The sequence below is a fragment of the Leopardus geoffroyi genome, chromosome A2 (genome assembly GCF_018350155.1).
Source record: "Leopardus geoffroyi isolate Oge1 chromosome A2, O.geoffroyi_Oge1_pat1.0, whole genome shotgun sequence".
Lineage (NCBI taxonomy): Eukaryota > Metazoa > Chordata > Mammalia > Carnivora > Felidae > Leopardus > Leopardus geoffroyi.
Window position 1 is genome coordinate 107463310 of NC_059331.1, and position 19072 is coordinate 107482381.

The 19072-nt window shown below is 36.6% G+C and overlaps 1 protein-coding gene across 10 annotated transcripts in view; it reads right to left on the reverse strand.

Moving 5' to 3' along the window:
• The window catches only part of DGKB (diacylglycerol kinase beta), a 714685-nt gene that overhangs the window by 31396 nt on the left and 664217 nt on the right, over positions 1–19072 (reverse strand). For all 10 annotated transcript variants that reach the window (XM_045494973.1, XM_045494971.1, XM_045494970.1 and 7 more), the window contains 2 exons: positions 9402–9522; positions 8394–8454 (listed from right to left, as the gene is read on the reverse strand). In XM_045494973.1, coding sequence (XP_045350929.1) covers positions 8394–8454; positions 9402–9522 — 182 coding nt within the window. The remainder of the gene's footprint in view (positions 1–8393; positions 8455–9401; positions 9523–19072) is intronic.

The following is a 19072-nucleotide window of genomic DNA, read 5'->3' on the forward strand; positions in this document are numbered from 1 at the left end:
TATCTCATTGCCTTTCAAAAAGATTTTGTAGTAAATTATAAAAATACATATATCCCAACAGGATAGGATAATTAATTCAGGCAATATGAATAAAAGGGAAAACAAAGCATATCAAAATAATAAACCATAGGTTCAATGAAAGAAATCCAACCATGGGTCCTATAGGATTGCTGGAAGAAACCACAGATTTGTTGGTTGGCTGCTTGAAGGCCAGAATAATGAGTTTATTTCTAAAACACAAAATAGCAATTTGGGATTTTAGACACAAAATTAATAGGCATGAGTAGAAAGCCCCTGGAAAGTGGTCCCTATGAAGCATGGCAGCTTTGGGAGAATTATTTAATGCCATCACAAGGATTCTAAACTTATTTTGTGTGAAACAAGGAGGCATTGAACTTTGAGATCTGGGAGTAAAATGATCATTTTGTTTAGTAGTAATTTTGGCAGCAACGTGATGGATGGCTTTGGCTATACTGGGAAGAAAAAAAAAACAAAAACAAAAAAAAAAACCCCCAAAAAACAAACCCAAAAACAAACAAAAAAACCCCATGACATATAAAAGAGAAAAATGTAAATAAGCTGAAAACTATTTCAATTCTGTTATAAATGATAGAGTTCTAACTGATTACTAATATTAGAGATACAGTAAGGGCCTGAAGAGTAACTGAGCGAGACAGCAAAGCATTATAATTATGAAAAAATGAAAAAAGGCATTAGAGCGACCTGCTCTATTTCCTACCTTGTGGCCTTAGAAAACCTGCTTAAGTTATCTGGATTATTTTCATTTGTTTGTTTGTTTTCAGTGTATGATATGGGGATTATAATAACCTTACTGACTTGTTAGGGTTTTTGTAAGGATTAAATACGTAATAAATATAAACAGAAACTGGTTTATGGTCAACACTCAAAAAATGTTAGGCATTGTTATAGTGGATACCTCCAAACATATCTATCTGGTACATCCAAATATCCCAAAATTCAACCAGCCTTCACCTAAATGGCACTAAATTTTACAAATTAAAATTTTTAATTTTCTATCTTAATAGTCTGAGATGAATTTGTATTTAGCAAATCATTTCAGAATAAATAATACCTTTAGGTTATGCTTATTTTTAATAATTAAGCAAACATATAAATAAAGATTTAATAGACCACAGAACACTGCTCCTCTTTTTTAAAGACTTTGCATTTTAAAGCTGGGCTAGATATATTCTCTTTGCAAACACAAGTCAAAATTAAGATAAGCTCCAGATCACTGCATCATCTAGAGCAATCACAAAAAGATCCAGTCTTCCGGGGTGCCTGGGTGGCGCAGTCGGTTAAGCGTCCGACTTCAGCCAGGTCATGATCTCGCGGTCTGTGAGTTCGAGCCCCGCGTCAGGCTCTGGGCTGATGGCTCAGAGCCTGGAGCCTGTTTCTGATTCTGTGTCTCCCTCTCTCTCTGCCCCTCCCCCGTTCATGCTCTGTCTCTCTCTGTCCCAAAAATAAATAAACGTTGAAAAAAAAAAATTAAAAAAAAAAAAAAAAAGATCCAGTCTTCCTAAGTGAGGGTGAAAGCAAAGGCTAGGAACGTAGCCAGTGTCTGAATCAAGGAGATACTAGTACCAGGGAAAGAAACTGCATTCAAGTCAGAAGACAGTATCTCATAGAACGGCTTACACATTAGAAATGGGGAAGGAGGAGACAATTGCTCTTAGGTCACTAGATGACCAAGTATCTGCCCCAGGAATAACAGGGATCAAACCTAAGGCAGCAAGACAACCAGGTTTGGCAGAAATTGGCTGAGTACCAAGTCAGGGCTGACTTGTGTGTTGATGGTGTCTAACTTTGGAAGTAGACATTGGGGAAGTGGGTTCAGGGTCCTGAGAGGTAAATAAAAATAGGCAAAGAGAGATCAAAAGACATGTAAGTGCTTTCTAGAAGTTGCATTTACTTCAGCTACCCCTTTGAGAAGTCTTTATATTTAATCTGTGGTCATTTCACCAGTTAGCTTATGATCTGTTCATGACTTCCTTCCCATTTGCCACCACACAGAAGAAAGTTCCAGGAACTCCCTTTGTTTTAATCATAAGCAAAGCGCTCAGGATAATACCGCATTACAACCTCTTTGGCATTATTTTCATAAAAGTATCATAAGTAACAACTAATACATGATGATTAATATTTCAAAGTATTAGCAGAATTATTAACATAATTGATAATGCAAAGGGAAGTGGCCCAAAGAAATTTAACTGTACCATACCAAGAAACAGAAAGAAATTAAAATTCTGAAGGTTAAGGATGTATTTTTTCTTTGATACATTAAAATTCTTTGCTTTGAGAATGTAATGAATAAAGTTAACTCAAAATAACTTTTACATGTATTTATATATGAAAAATATGTGAATGAATTGCTAGCCAACCTACATTATGTTCAGTGAAAGAAGATTTAGTAGAAAGCATTTTTTAAAAAATGTTATACTACCTCAAGAAGTATTTAAGAAATTCACAAACTCAAAATGCACTTGGCATTGGCAGCATAATTATGTATAAGGCACAGTGCTATGCTCTGTGGGTATAAAGATGATAAAAATCATGGTGCATGACCTCAATAAGCTTATGTCTATCAAGGAACTAGACAGACAAGCTGATAATTTTGATGTAATATCATTAGTGCTTGGATAAAGCTATGAAGCACTGAGGCCGCGCTTTCCAACTAGCTGGGGTCAGGGATGGGGTGCAAGAAATGGCAATGCTCAACAAAGACTTCATGGAGGAGGGGCAGCATGAAATGACTCTCAAGCTGAGTTGTGTAACTCAACTAAAGAAGAAGAAAAATTTATTTGGGCACAAGGGAAGCACATGAAGAGATTAAAAAGAAGTAAGGTAAATGATACTGGTGAAATAGGAAGCCTGATTCAAATTATATTTCATCAGAAAGAAAGTAATTACATGATTTTAAGCAGAAGAGTATCATGGTGAGATTAGTATTTTAGAGTGATCATTCTGGTAGAAAGTTACAGGATGGGTTAAAATGGGGGACCAAATGGAGATGGGGAAAGACTGATGTGGTTAGTGCCAGGCGTGAAAGAGAAATGAAGTGGGCCAAATCTAGGACAACAGTAGTAGGGATGGAAAAAAGAAAAAGATCCCAGAAATATGTCATATTGGTAGGTGGACACGGTATTTGAATTTGGGGGTATGGAGAGAAATATAGGAGTGCATTCATGGTTCTAGCTTGGGAAACAGTAGGTACATAATGGTTTCACTAACTCAATATGGTAAAAGGAGGAGTGAGTGTTTTGGAATGTAAGAAGTCAGTATTTGTTTGTGGGGAGGAAATGAAGGGAGACAGATGATGAGTCCATTTTAGCTATATTGAATTTGTGGCTTGGTATGACTCCTAACTTAACAGAACTTTAGTGGGCACTCATCACTTGTTATGAATGGATACAAAATGAAATCTGACCTCATCTATGATCCCCCATATCTTACTATGCTCTCTCCTCCTCCCCAAGCTATTCTGTTTGTTCTCTCCACAATAGGAACATACTGACAACACAAACAGTATGTTTGATGTGCTCAGGGAGAAGGACTGGGGAGGAAGAAGACAAAAGGGGGAAAATAGGCTCTGGGGTCCTGCCTAAAGAAAGGCTCTTCTGGAACTATTTCAATACAAAGTCTTCTGAAACTAACTGTCTCTTCAGTTTGATAGGCTTGTGAACATGGCCGATTGTTATATGGCTAGAATCCATACTCTGTTAGTGACTATTATAAAACTGTGAACTGAGGAGTATTTGACACATTTCTAAGACTACTTTATAGTGAGATATTTTAAAAGGTCATAAATGTAATTATTAAGTATATAGTGGAAAAGCTTTAGTTTTAAGCTTTCTTAGTTTTGCTTTTCCTGATACTTTAATTCTGGACTGGTGAAATTTCTAAGCAAATATTATCTTATTTTTTTTAATTCCCTTCTTATTGTGGTAAAATATAGGTAACAGAAAATTTCACATTTTCACCATTTTTAAAGTATACAGTTTGATGGCATTATGTACATTCCCCTTGCTGTAGAACCACCACCACCGCTTATCCGCAGAACTTATATTACTTTGATTTTTTAAAAAAATATCATTAAAATCAGAATCAAGACCCACTTATCACCTGCCTTTCCATTTTATATATTCCACTTAGAGAAAACCAGACTTCTGCTGTGCTCTATATATCTAGAGCAAATCCTTCATAAATTAAACATCAGCTCAATCATCAAAGAGTTTTTACATTCTATCAATTTTTATGTTCTGTATGAAAAACATTTTGTTATTCAATTGAAACAAAGAAGACTCTTTAGTTAAACCATACCAATGCTATGAAGACTATTTAAATAGTCTCTTCATTTAAAGTGAAATTTAAAGTTCAGAACTCCATGTGGTTCTAGGAAAAGTAGAATATGCCAGAATATGAAATGACAAAAATGAGCCATAGTCTAGTACAGCTCTTGGCCCGCTAAAGAATGGAATATTCTAAAAGAATAAGAGATTTGGGGTGCCTGGGTTAAGCATCCGACTTGGGCTCAGGTCATTATCTTGGGGTCTGTGAGTTCGAGCCCTGCGTCCGACTCTGCTGACAGCTCAGAGCCTGGAGCCTGCTTCGGATTCTGTGTCTTCCTCTCTCTCTGCCCCTCCCCTGCTCATGCTCTGTCTCAGTAATACATAAACACCAAAAAAATCTAAAAAAAAGTAAAGAACGAGAGAGTTTAAAGGAGAGAAAATTAGGGGCACCTGGGTGGCTCAGTCGGTTAAGCATCCTACTCGGTTTTGGTTCAGGTCATGAGCTCAAAGTTCGTGAGTTCAACACTCAGATGGGACTCTGTGCTGACAGTGCAGAGCCTCCTTGGAATTCTTTCTCTCTCTCTCTCTCTCTCTCTCTCTCTCTCCCCCTCTTTCTGCCCCTCCCCCACTCATGCTGTCTCTGTGTCTCTCAAAATAAATAAACTTTGAAAAAAAATGAAGAAGAGAAAATTAAATATAAGTTATATAAAATTATTATTAATTTAACAATTGTATAGATCATGATAATTAATAGGCAAAATAAATATCCAGTTAGTAATTGAAATATAAGTTAACAAAAGTATCTTTTGAAGTGCTCGTGCTATGTGAAATAAGCTAAAATTATTCTGAAACACTATTTAGATTTTCATAGACATAGACTTTTTATTTATTTAATTTATTTTTTTTAATTTTTTTTTAACGTTTATTTATTTTTGACACTGAGAGAGACAGAGTATGAACGGGGAGGGTCAGAGAGAGAGGGAGACACAGAATCTGAAACAGGCTCCAGGCTCTGAGCCATCAGCACAGAGCCTGACGCGGGGCTTGAACTCATGAACCGCGAGATCATGACCTGAGCCAAAGTGGGACACTTAACCGACTGAGCCACCCAGGTGCCCCAGACATAGACTTTTTAAAGTAAGTGATTTACCTCATGCTCTGGAGGGGGAGTCACAAGGATGGTGTAGGGTCTTTTTGGATTGAGATCCATGATGGGAAATAACCATGGAGAGTGAGGACAGTGGAGCCAGACCACTGGTTTTAATTACTATTCTACCACTTAAAAAAAAATGTTCATTTATTTTGAGGGAGGGCATGTGAGTAGTGGAGAGGGGCAGAGAGAGAGAGAGAGAGAGAGAGAGAGAGAGAGAGAGAGGGAGAGAGAATCTCATGCAGGCTGTATGCTCAGCAGGAGCCTGGGGCTCATGAATTATGAGATCGTGACCTGAGCCAAAATCAAGAGTCGGACACTTAATCCCACTGAACCACCCAGGTGCAGCTCTACTCTAACACTTTTTATCTGTGTGGAATCAAGCAAACAATTTGACCTTTGCTTCAGTTACTTTATCTGTAAAATGAAACTAATTATAGGGCTTTTGTGAAAATTAAATGTACAGGTCAGTACAGGTCAAATGTTTCAAACTGTACATGGCATAAATTAAGAGCTTAGTAAATGTTAGATATTATTATTATGACTATTAACTCTTTTGGATTTTAAGCATGGAGTAAGGAATAAACATCCCTTCTCCCTGAGAAGAATCCAAAAATTACAGAGTCCTTGTGGAAGGCATTTGGTGTTTCACTGTTTTTCATCTATTATCTTGTGAAGCAAGCTGATGAAAACTGGCCTTCCGTTAAAGACACGAAGACTGTTACTACCAGCACCACTACCATCCCACATCACAACCACTGTCACTGCTACCACCACAACTACCATCACCAGCGTCGGTGGTAGCACGTCCACCAGTTCATCCTGACCACCATCACCAGCCATACATCACCAGCACCTTAGCGCATCACTACCACCACTATATCACCAGCACCTTAGCACATCACTACCACCATCACTTGTGGCAACACCTTTAACATTTCTGTGAGTATAAATGTCACCTTAGAAGTGTGGGAAGAGTGAAGAATACCAGACAAGATGCAAGTGCATACATGCTGGTAAAGGGAGAACAGGAAGTCTTTTAAGGATATTTGGAACCAAGTACAAAGAGAGCAGAAAGTATAGGAAGTAGCCAATCTACAGAGATTTTTAAACAGGCTTTTTTTTTTTACATTATTTTTAGAGAATAAACTGATGCACAAACTTGAGGTTCAAAGTGGCTAAAAAGAATATATCAGGAATAAACAAAAGATCATATTTACCTGCTGTACACAAAGAGTAAAGATAATAAGTTTAGAGTAAAACCACTGGAAAGGTAAAATTAACACTTCCATTTTACATGCTAAGCTGGACTGTTTGGAATCTGTAGCTAAATGTGTTTAAACTAGTGGTTAAGAGAAGGGGCCTTAATCGAAGAGCCTGGGTTTGAGTTCTACTATGTATCTGACCTTGAATAAGTTATTCAACTTTCCAAAGCCTCCATTTTTTCCATCTGAAAAATGATGATATCCATTATTTAATGTTTATGTGAATATTTAATACATACTAGTACAATGTTGTGTATTAATTATATCTCAGTTTAAAATATACTTAAATATAACACCAGCACTTAGCAGAATGCTATACTAATCTAAGATTAAGACCTCCTCTGCCACTCCCAACTGGTTACTCCCCCAATCTTAACTACACAGTAAATACATCATCAATCACATGTAAGTGCTAACCTGGATTCATCGCTTTCTCTTAGCCCCCAGGGAACTCATTAGCAAATTCTTCTTGTTCCACCTCTCAAATGTTGCTTAAATCTATCTACTTCCCTGTCACTATCCATGCCTGAGCCCAGACCTCTCTGATAGACTCTCTCCCAGCTGCTACTCAGTCCAATCCAATCTCCACCCAGTGGCCAAGGTGACCTTTTAACATGTAAATCAGATGATGCTTAAAGCCTTCAAAAGCTTCCCAATGGACACAGAATCAAATGCTAACTCTTTGCTATCATTTTTTTCTACATGGTCTGTCTCTTGTTCATCTTCTATACTTTATCTCTTTCTGTTCTCCCCCTATTTTTACAAACTAGTTTCGGTCATCAAAACCCTCCTTACTGTTTCTCTAACATATTGAATTTTTATTTCTTCTTTCAAAAAAGGCCTCCTGTGTCTACTTATCTAAAGTAGTATCCTCCATATTGTACCCTGTTCCTCCTTATCATTTCACCATACTTGTTTTCATAACTCTTGTAATCTGAAGTTACGTTTGTGATTAATCTGTTTATATTTACATTTAGTGTCTTATCCAAAGAGTTCCTTGAAGATAATTATATTATTGATACTGTTGTTTTATTGGTCATGATACATATCACTGATCGTGATTCTATTCTTAGTACCAAGGGCATTGCCTAACATATTTTTGAAATATAATAAAATATTCACTATAAAAAATGTAAACTGAAATTTTGTGGGAGGTCTAAATGTCTAACTTAATATCTCATTATGGAGAAAACAACAACACGGAGAGTGTTCTACAGAGAAGGATGCCCTCAAATCCCCAAATGGAGGTAAAAAAATAACAAAACAGATGGGTAAAAATTCAGGGAGATTTATGTCTGAAGGCCCTACAAATAATCTTCTCACGTGGTGCTCTGAAATAAGTACAATAAAAATTAAGAAAAATTTTATCAATTTTCTTTAGTTCCAGAGTTTAAAATATAATCGATCTATGGTATCTAAAGGTTGTACTTACACTAACACAAACATTCAAAAGTCAAACCACTGCCAAGGGCATATAATCCCACAAACCTGAATGCAGTAGTCCTGACACATCAATAATAAATAGAAAAAGGTACTTGGTAATAGATCCAAAGCTTTAATATTGTGATTCTTCAGTTATAGGATTATGTGATTAGTTAGTTATAGAAGTACATGACATCTGAAAAGCAAATATGCAGTGATATAGCATTTCAACTACTCGGTACTCACCGTGCATGGGGTCTGCATCCATGGTTCCCCATCGATCTGCATTGGCAGAGACTTGCTAGTCCTGGAGGAAAATATTTCATTTTAAGTATAACAATGAAATATTTTATATAATAGACTATACGTAAGATATAAGATGATGAGACCAGAAAATGCAAATATGGTAATAGCTGGCTCTAAATTTAACTCTTCTGAAGGAGACTTTAAGTCTTGACTGTTAACGAATACCCTGAAAAGGTACCTTGGTAACAGGAATATGAAGAGCTTCCTGGTAAATGTGATGATATAAAACAAATTATGGATACCAACAGAAAAATGTAGGGTTTATGGTTAATGATACAGTCAGAATTCCTATAGCTGAAAAAAAAGCCTCCTTGTTTTCATGAACACATACATCTCAGACCTGGAGGAAAGGTGTTTGATGTCTCAGATTTTCTAATATCAACATTTTTATACAAATAACACCAATTATACCTGTGCTATGACCCATGGTTTCACCTTAGGGTCAAAAATACTTTTTTTTTCCCCTAAAGGTAAAGTTCTGGAAAAATGCTTCTTAAAAAGGTTTAAATTTAATACATATATAAGATCTTACTTTACAATAATTGATCATTTAATTTTGTAGAAATGATGGTGTACTTTAGTTCATGAAGGAATTTAAGTTAATGGTGCTTCATTAGTGTTTCCATTGGGTACTATGCCTGGTAGATACTTCCATGCCTCTGCAAACTAAACTGTATGGGAATCATGCTAGTGGAGATGAAATTTGTACGTTAGAATTGTATCCATGGTCTGAACACGAGGGTATCGAATTCCAATAAACCTGATAAGTAACAGTTAACCAAAACTTGGTAAAATCTGCCAATTTCCATCATTTTCAAATATATCGGTGTTAATTGTTGATAATTTGAGGCTCAAATAAGACAAATGTTATCAGAGTCCTGCATACTTTTAATTAACTTTTATTTATATCATCTCAACACCCTGTCTCAATTACAGAGAAACAGCTACCTGATGACCACAGAGGAGCACTGAGCCAGCCGCCGCCCAGCACTTTTCAGTCCCGTGTATATTTGTCCCATCTCCATGGCTCCTTCCAAGCCAACTACCTCTAGCAGCTGATCACTCAGATCTGAAAGAAAACAGAAGCCTTGTAAGTTACAGTGTAGATCCATATGTGCACAATTTAATGCCCTTAGATATTATGAAGATGAAAAATGAAAGCTACTTGACAAAGAAAGCTTGTCTTGGATTCTGAAAGTAATGAAAAGATGGCCTACGTCTAAAGCTCTCAGTTTAACTAAACCCCAAGATGCTGTGGGAAAAGATCTGCTGTCAGCTTGGTCTAAAACAAAATGGGAAGAATGAATTTGGAGCCAAATAATGCCAAAGAATATACCAGTAGTTTTTAACATCAACAAACTTAATGTTATTCCACATGTATATATGGAACGTTTATACATTTGGCAGCAAATATACATTTCAACACTATAAATAAAGTATGAGGATATGCTGTCAAACATGATTTTGTTACATTACTCGAACAAAAGACCCTAGAGATCAAGGAATTCGAGTCTCTCATTTAGAGATAAGAAGATTGAGTCACTGAATCATTGAGTGACTTGTCCCTAGTGATGGGTGACTTTGTGCAGAAGTTCAAGAAACAATATTAATTTCTTGAAATGTTTTTTTCTGACAATATGCTACTAAAATACTATTTGAACACCACTAGATAATTAGCATAGTGCAATTATTATTATTATTTTTAACAGAGGACAGCAGAAAGAGGCTAATAGTAATAGCTCTTGCTTGTTGAGTGTTTACTAAGCGCCTGTCGCTGGACTCCTTTGGTTCCCCTTAAAACAAATTGTGGGTAAATATGATTATTCCCATTCATAGACAGAGAAGCTGAACGCTAGAGAAGTTAACTAATTTATTCATATTAACATACCTAGGAAGTGACAGAGCCAAAATCTGAACCCAACTACTTTGATGCATAACCACCGTGCACTTGATAAATCAACCATATAAAACAGAGAGTCTTAAAAATTATAGAAATGCTTCTTACATAGGGAAAGAGGTTGGACTGTATAAGCTTCAAGGTCCCTTTCCAATCTGAAGACTTTGGCTCAGCCAGAGGCAGAGGGTGCCCTCACATCAGGAGAATCCCACCAAGCCCAGCCCTGACACACAGCCCCTACACAGCTTACTTATTGAGCTCAGAGTGCCTGGATCCCTGAGAGGGAGGCAAGATTCCAGGTGCATATATATGGTCCTTTTATATTTTAACATTCTCATGTTTCTTTCAAATGTGAATAGTTTAATATTATTTTAGTAGCAGAACAAGATGGAGATTGGAGCACAGAGTGGGAGGGCAGGATGATTTTACAAGATAATAACGTAAAAGCTGGTCATAACTGAGGTTGGACGTGCAGAAAAACAAGTGTGTTCTGTACGAACTCCATTTTGCAAGGGAAACCCTCTTCCCACACTACAGATCCACTGTTGCGCGGAGTTCATAAAAGTAGATAATACATTTTAGTGTAGTTCAAGGGTATGGCAACTAAACACTCTGAAATCTCAAAATTTGTTAGGCTCATGATCATTGGCAAATATAAACCCTTAAAACAGAAAGTGTGACCAAGCCACTGGATTTTTCTTTAAATGAACTGATCAAAAAAACCCAATTATTTTTTTTTAAACTTTAAGCTATAGCTGCAGCTGAGATTTCACCAAGTCAACACAACATTCCAGCTACAAAATCAAATGTTAAGAAGTCATACATTCATTCACCTTGCTGTTCTAAACCCTATTTAGACTTATTTCTCATGAAACTTATTCTGTGTTTCTAGTTTAAATTTATGTTGCCAAGAACAGATGGACAAGGAATGGAAACATATTCTTTCAGCTGTAGCCCGCACTAAAATGTACTTGGCTCTATAGCCTGGGTGTTAATATACGCATTTCTTAGATATATGTCAACCAGAAAACTACACTGTGGCAAGCACTAAAACCCCAGATGTGTGTCTGGTGATATTTATAAAACAACAACAACAACAACAACATTGAAGTTCATGTGAAGTATTATGTATTTTGCAACTGTCTGATTCCTAAATAAGGGAAATTCTGTGCTAATCTTGCAATGATCTGGTTGATGGGAACTATTCTACAAGAAATAAAACACTTTCTCATGACAGTTAATCTGTGAGCCCTAACTTTTCCATGAATCACAGGGATTGTCTAACCCACACCATATTGCTGCTGTCTACCACCCTCCTTCTGATTTTTTTCTTTAATTTGTCTTTGTTTTTCCTCCCTGAAAAAATACCCTGAAAATCAATTCTACCATTAATAATCAGTAATGAAGATATTTCTTACAGATTTAGAAGACAGGCTTTCAGATTTTCATGTTCTTCATAACACAAAGAACTACATAGAAATAGTGGAATATTTACTAACTCCAGTAAAAGGAAACTGATACCATTCATTTCAGGTTAATACCAATAACGTTCAGGAAAAAAAAAAAAGAAGCTCTAAATTCATGCTGAACAAATTTGCTTCTGTTACACTTCCACATTTTGTAAATACAGTAGTCTGCAATGTCTGTGCAAAATTGAGGCTTCTTACTTATTGTCTTTGGGGGTTGGATCTTGACTGATTTCAGACAAAGATAGTTTCTATCTATGCCATTTTGAATTTTGTTTCTATATGTAGTATCATCTAAAAACATCAATGACTTCGTCACTTCACAATCTAGCTAAAATTAGTTTACATGCAGGTCCTGCTGGGATGTCACAACCAACCAAATAAACCTACTGAATTGGTTTGCTACCTGGCTATTGATTTCATACATAAAAGATGAAGTAGCGAACTACAGCCCATGGACCAAGTCTGGCCTTCTGCTTGTTTTTGTGTGGGTTGCTATTTAAGAATGGTTTTTATCCATTAACAAAGTGAAAACATTTAAAAAGAATAATATACTGTGACATCTGAAGATCATATGAAATCAACATTTTAGTGTTCATAATTTAGCTCTTTTTTGTCTTTTTTTTTGTTTTTTTTTTTTTTGAGAGGGGTAGAGAGACAGGGAGCAGACAGACTCTCAAGCAGGCTCCACCCCCAGTGTGGGGCCCAACGTGGAGCTCAATCCCATGACCCTGGGAACATGACCTTGAGATGAAATCAAGAGTCAGATGCTCAACCGACTGAGCCACTCAGGCATCCCCATAATTTACCTTTGATTGTAGTGCAGCTACATTGTTTCTTTTAGGGTTTGTTTGTTTGTTTGTTTTTGTCTATGCTTTCACACTGCAATGGCAGAGTATTTGCAACAGAGACCATGCAGCCTGAAAAGCCTGAAACATATACTATCTGAACCTTTAGAGAAAAGTGTCAACCTCTAGTCAAGAGAAACATATAATTAATTAGGCCATTGAGATTTTCACTTCAGTACTGCCACTATAAATGCTAAATGGCATCACAGTGACCTGAATGAAAGGCCGAACATCCTTCCTTCCTCAGTGTATGTGTCCCTGAGTAAAACAGTTATTCTCAACCATGGAGTCTCACCACCTTTTTGTACTGTGAGGATTCTCATAATCAATTTGTTATGGCATCATGAAATACCAAAGTTTCCAAATAACTTTGTTACAAAAAAACGAGAGGCTTAATGTTCAACATTATGCGCAGTCATTGCATCCTGGTTGGACTTTTGAGCGTGAGAAAAAAAAAAAGGAGATGATACACAGGTAGGCATGAATCACAACCAGACCTGTAGATCCAGAAGAGCTAGCTCTACCTGTGAGCGTCACCCACTGAGTACTGAGACCTCCTGACATCCTGGTATTTGGAAGTATGTGTTGATCCTGAGGAAGATTCTGCCTTCACTCAGTGGGAAAAACTACATTTCTAAAGAGTTAAATGTCTTTCTAAATGGCTCTATGGGGGTAACAGAGTTAAGAGAATCTGCCATATTTGATCTTTTTCATATTTAAAACAGAAAGTCCAGAAGAGGTGCGTCAGAGGGAAGGAAATTGATGAAACAACCAAAAACTGAGTTAGAGCGACATTCTTTTTTTTTTAATTAATTAATTTATTTTGAGAGAGAGAGAGAGAGCACACAGGAGAGGCAGAGACAGAGGGAGAGAGATAATCCCAAGTAAGCTGCACACTGTCAGCGCAGAGTCTGACACAGGGCTCAAACCCACAAACCACTGGGATCATGACCTGAGCCAAAATCAAGAGTAAGACACTTAACCAAATGAGCCACCCAGGCACCCCTGGAGCAACATTCTTAACACAGGGTCAGGTGACTCTTTCACAGTATTTCAATATAATTGGTGTCCTTCATTATCCTATATATTTTTATGAATTTTAAAACATGCTCTGAAGATATTCAGTAGATTTCACCAGACTGTAACAGAAATATGACAAGAAACACTACTTTAGAGTTTAATTTGCCGCGGACTTTGTAAATGTTTTTCTGAATACTTTTAGTGCAGGGCCATTTTGTTACACAGGCAATCAGGGGGTAAAGTATACCCCCAAGAGTCAGGAATAAAGTACAGATTTGAGAACACAGGAGCAGCACAGCTAATAAGTGGGTAATATTTATTCACAGCTCAGTCTCTTCATTTTTGACAGTTATGCCCTGATAATATGTCTCATTATGTAATTGTTTCAAAATGCCATATGTGAGGGAAGAGAAAAGAACGCATTACAAACACAGACTGAATGTGGGTTGCAGCATTTTACATCTCGTAGAATATAATGTGTACTGAAGTGAGGGGAAGGAGGGGCAAGGCAGGGCATGCTTCTTTGTGACTGGTGTCCAGCAACATGCTGTGACATGGGGGGAGGCCATATCCTGGGTTATACTCACTGACTCAGCAGGGACATTTTGTATTCACCATAAATTGCTAATTATATCAACGTCTATTATGTCTTTATTTGGCCATGATGTGTCCAGGATATCTATGGAGTTGTACCTTTGAGGGTGGGCAGATTGTATGCCTTCTAGTGATGTTTCATTTATCTAGCAATTATTGGAAACATGCCTGGAGATCCAGAATAAATTTGTAAAAAGCCAAGGTATGTATGAAATTCATCTACGTTGGTGAATCTTTGAGGATTTTTCCTTCACATGTGCATCTATTGTCCATTGATTCTTTATTTAGATGGCTCCTCACACGCACCAATGGCCATTTTCCCTTACCTCCTAAATTAGAAAATGCAAATAAAAGAAGGTGATTGGCGAGAACTAAAGCCACTGTTTATTCATATGGACTTTGTTTCACAGCCCAAGTATGTAAACATTAAAGAAGACTTTGGGGTGTCTGGGTGGCTCAGTCAGTTAAGCATCCAACTTTGCCTCAGGTCACGATCTCACGGTTCGTGAGTTCGAGCCCCGCGTCGGCTCTGTGCTGACTCCTCAGAGCCTGGAGCCCGTTTCAGATTCTGTGTCTCCCTCTCTCTCTGACCCTCCCTCGTTCATGCTCTGTCTCTCTCTGTCTCAAAAATAAATAAACATTAAAAAAAAAAAGACGACTTTTAGCACCTAAGGCGGTATACCATGCAATTATAGGTCTATCAAGGAAGTGGGGAGAGTTTATACATATATACTCTATGCCTACTATGGGCAGCCTCTCTGCTCAGGAATTTATAGGCATTTCTTCATTTAAGACTCCCAGTAATCCTTACAAACTGATATTATTCTCCTCATTTTATTGATGAGAAAACTATGTTACTTGTGCAAGTCTTCACATGTAGTTGAAAGTCTGGTTTTCAAACTACATATGCTTGACTCCAAATTCCATGTTACTATACATACTGACACAGTAAGAAGTAACCATTAAATGTTATCACTGATGGAAGAGAAAAAACAACAACACTAATAGTACCACTAATACCACTAATTTTCTTACTGCTAAATCATTTCAGATGTCACTGAATGAAAATATAGAATAAAACTCTCATTCACAACGACTACTCCAGGTCATGTGTGCATTATACTCTGCAGAATCCTGCAAGGAGGCTATGAAATGCAAAATACTTTTTGGAATAATTTATATCCAAAATGGTTAAAATGAAAACACTAGAAAATTAGAGTCTGGTACATAAATGGATTAACTAGAATTATTTGGAAAATTGAGCAGTATGAAATAACCCATTCTATTTTAAAAATCTGAAAAATAAGGGGTTAAGCTACACATACCGAAATTATATATATATATATATATATATATATATATATATATACACACACACACACACATAAGAGATATATATATATATATACATACATATAAATATATTATGTATATATATGTGTATGTGTGTGTGTGTATATATATATATTTATAAATCACATGCCTGCTTTTTTTTAAGTGTTTATTTATTTTTGGGAGAGAGAGAGAGAGAGAGACAGAGCACAAGCAGGGGGAGGTGCAGAGAAGGAGATACAGAATCCAAAGCAGGCTCCAGGCTCTGAGCTGTCAGCACAGAGCTCGATCCAGGGCTCAAACTCACAAACCCAACTGCAAGATCATGTCCTGAGCTGAAGTCGGAAGCTTAATGGACTGAGCCACCCAGGCGCCGTCCCCGCCCCGCCACATGCCTGCTTTTATTTCATTTAATTTATTTGTTTCTTGTTTTTTAAAGTGAGATACCACCAATTTTATTTTATTTTTAATTGTAAAGAAAAATTTATTTATTTATATTTTTTAAATATAATTTATTGTCAAATTGGCTAACATACAGTGTGTAAAGTGTGCTCTTGGTTTTTGGGGGTAGAATCCCATGGTTCATCACGTGCCTGCTTTTAAAAATGACTTTTAAAGAATGGATTTGATCATGTCTTTGAAAGCCATCTGGTTTTTGAAAACAACCAGCCAGAGCTGACTATAACTTTATGTATTTTCATTCTAAAATTCTGAACTTCCCTAAATGGATCCAAAAAAAGTAAAGACCAGAAATCACAGCGTGGCATATTGTCAACAACCTCCCTTATCGGGACCAAAGTGATTCAGGGCCTGCAAATCACTTTCTTACGTGGCATACTTGAAAAGCGATCTTCACCCTGGGGCATACAATCCAAGAAATCATAAGCATTTCTTTCACAAGGCCCATAGAGAATCAGCTTAAGGACTTCCCACAGCAATCTATTGCTGCAACTGACAATGTGTATTATGACTAAATGTAAACAGAGAGTTTGTGAGCACAAGCTAGCAGTGATTCTGAACGCTGTGCTTCTGGGTTCTTGAGTCAGTTTGTTCTTGTTAAGCTTTGTGGAGGGACTGAAGGCCGTCGCTTGTTTTCTGTGTGAATGAGCCATTAGTGTGTGTGGGGATGTTTTCACAGCACCATGCCTCTGCTGCCCTCTTCCATAAACCAAGCTACCTCACGTGTCTCCTCATATTAGCACCATCACTAAACAAAGCAAGTGCTCATGAATGATGGCTGATGTCAGCAAATTCTGAATAGCTTCTGGAGGGGCATCCTGAGCCCCAACACTGATGCCTGCTAAAAGGGTGAAGTCATCAGGGAGACGACCAACTGTCTTCTCCTACGAATTAAGCAGTTCCAACAATTAAAAAAGAAACCACCCCAATTCAAATCAATTTATTAGAAGGCAGTGCCAATATTACTTTAGATATGACTTTGTAGTTTTGCATTCAGTATCCAGCAGCAATATGAAGATGTTATTTTCTTGACATAGATTACAAAATACAATGTTTTATTGTCCCCTTATTTTAGTTTCAATGATGTATGAAAAACACTTATGAAAAACAGTAACGTTTTAAGAACATGGTAATGAATTTGATCTCATTTATAAATTAATACTGAAAATTAAAATAAGAACAAAACATAATAATGACACATAGTCATTTACTGAATAACAGAGCTGGTTTTTATGCCTAGTTTATCCTGGTTACATACAAATAGTGTACTCTTAACAAGGGATTGAAAGATTCCATTATATTGGGTTGATTGTGCTTTTTCAGACCATTTGTATAAAACCCTGCTGGTCAGAAGTAAATCATACTTCAGAATAGTATTTCTTCAGAAAAGAGCCTCCATGACTAAATATAATTAAATCCCAGTAACCTTCATTTGGAATTTTTTGGTATTCATCAAATGTAGAATTATATCCTGAAATCTGGTGTCTGGCCAGAGAATCCTTGAAAATCTGCTGACTTCAGGGCTCTGCACAACAGGAATGCCACAGTTGCTGGTTAGAATAGTGTGTGTGTTTAAGGGGTTTTGTTGTTTTACAGAACTGAGGACCCCCTCCTCTCCCTTCTGCTCAAGGACGTCAGAGCAGAACTGAGCAGAACTGAGACAGGAACTCTTATGGTCTCAAGTTCTAACAACACCCTAATAGCATCATTGCCTCATGGTTTAAAGATGAGCTGTTCTTGACTCATCAGTGCCTCTAGTAAAGAATGATTTGAGTCAGAAGATTCTGCTTTTTCTTCCTTCATTTTTTAAGGCTTATAATAGATTGTAGACAGATGAACCATCCTATCTAAAAGGCTACTTGTTAACATGTTAGTACAACTTGGTGTATACCTAGATTCTCTTATTTCATATAGATCCTTCCTTTTTTTTTCTTTCTTCTGTAGTAAGAAAACCTTATTTTATAACTTTATGGTTACAGAAAAAGAATTAAATTACATCTTGGATTACTAAATTGAATTAATGTTGACACAAGTAGTTTTATTTGTATGGGATTTTAAAATTAATCCCACTTGTAAATACTTGTAAGAAATAAATATCCTTTGTCATGTCAATTATAAAGTTAGCAAAGAAATCCTTTCAACACATGAAATCACTTAGAAGAGAGAACTTGCAATCTACTACTGTATAGGAAATGTTCAGTATCTAGTCACCTCACCATGCTTATTAATCATGTACTGACACGTTTCCAAAGAGCTTGGATTTAAAAAAAAAAATAAAGAATAAGCCCTTGTACATGGACATGTTGAGGGATTCAGATAAGTACAAAAGGTCTCTGTGAGAAAGTTTTCCTTTACATTTTAAGAAACATGTAATTTTATCTTTATAAAAGAACTGCACTGATATTAATCCAACTTTCAGAAAATACAGCAACATTTGTGACTAATAGTTATGTGAAAAGTAGAAATGGAACATTCGAAGTACCTTTGCCCCCAACAGCACTTGAGTACATAGGAGAAGTTCAAATGCAAACTTTCAGATTTCCAACACTGAAAAACTAAGGACTTTATCTCCCCTTTCAAGGAGTTGCTTTGTGGGTAGGGAGAGCCCAAACCTCTTTTATAGTCCAAACTTTGTTAATATAATTCATTCTTTTCCTACCTCTTCTTATAAGAGATATATTCTTCTTAAAAGAGTTTAAAACGCTTTTGCACTGATACTGTTGTATAGTGAAAAAATATTCTATTTAGTTGTATTCTTTTAAAAGTTATTTGTTTAAAAGGGCTTCACTGTATTAGTCTTGCAGCCCTTCATACAACAGAACAAAAGCAGTTCTATGAAAGAAGTCTAAACTTGGACAAACCGTAAAAAAAAAAAAAAAAAAAAAAAAAAAAAAAGCAAAGTTCCTCTCTGTTTTTATCAAATTTGATTGCTGCAGCTGTTCCCAGTTTCTGTATTTTAAAAATAGCCTTATTCAGTGCCTTGTTGGCTAAAGGCCAGAGTGC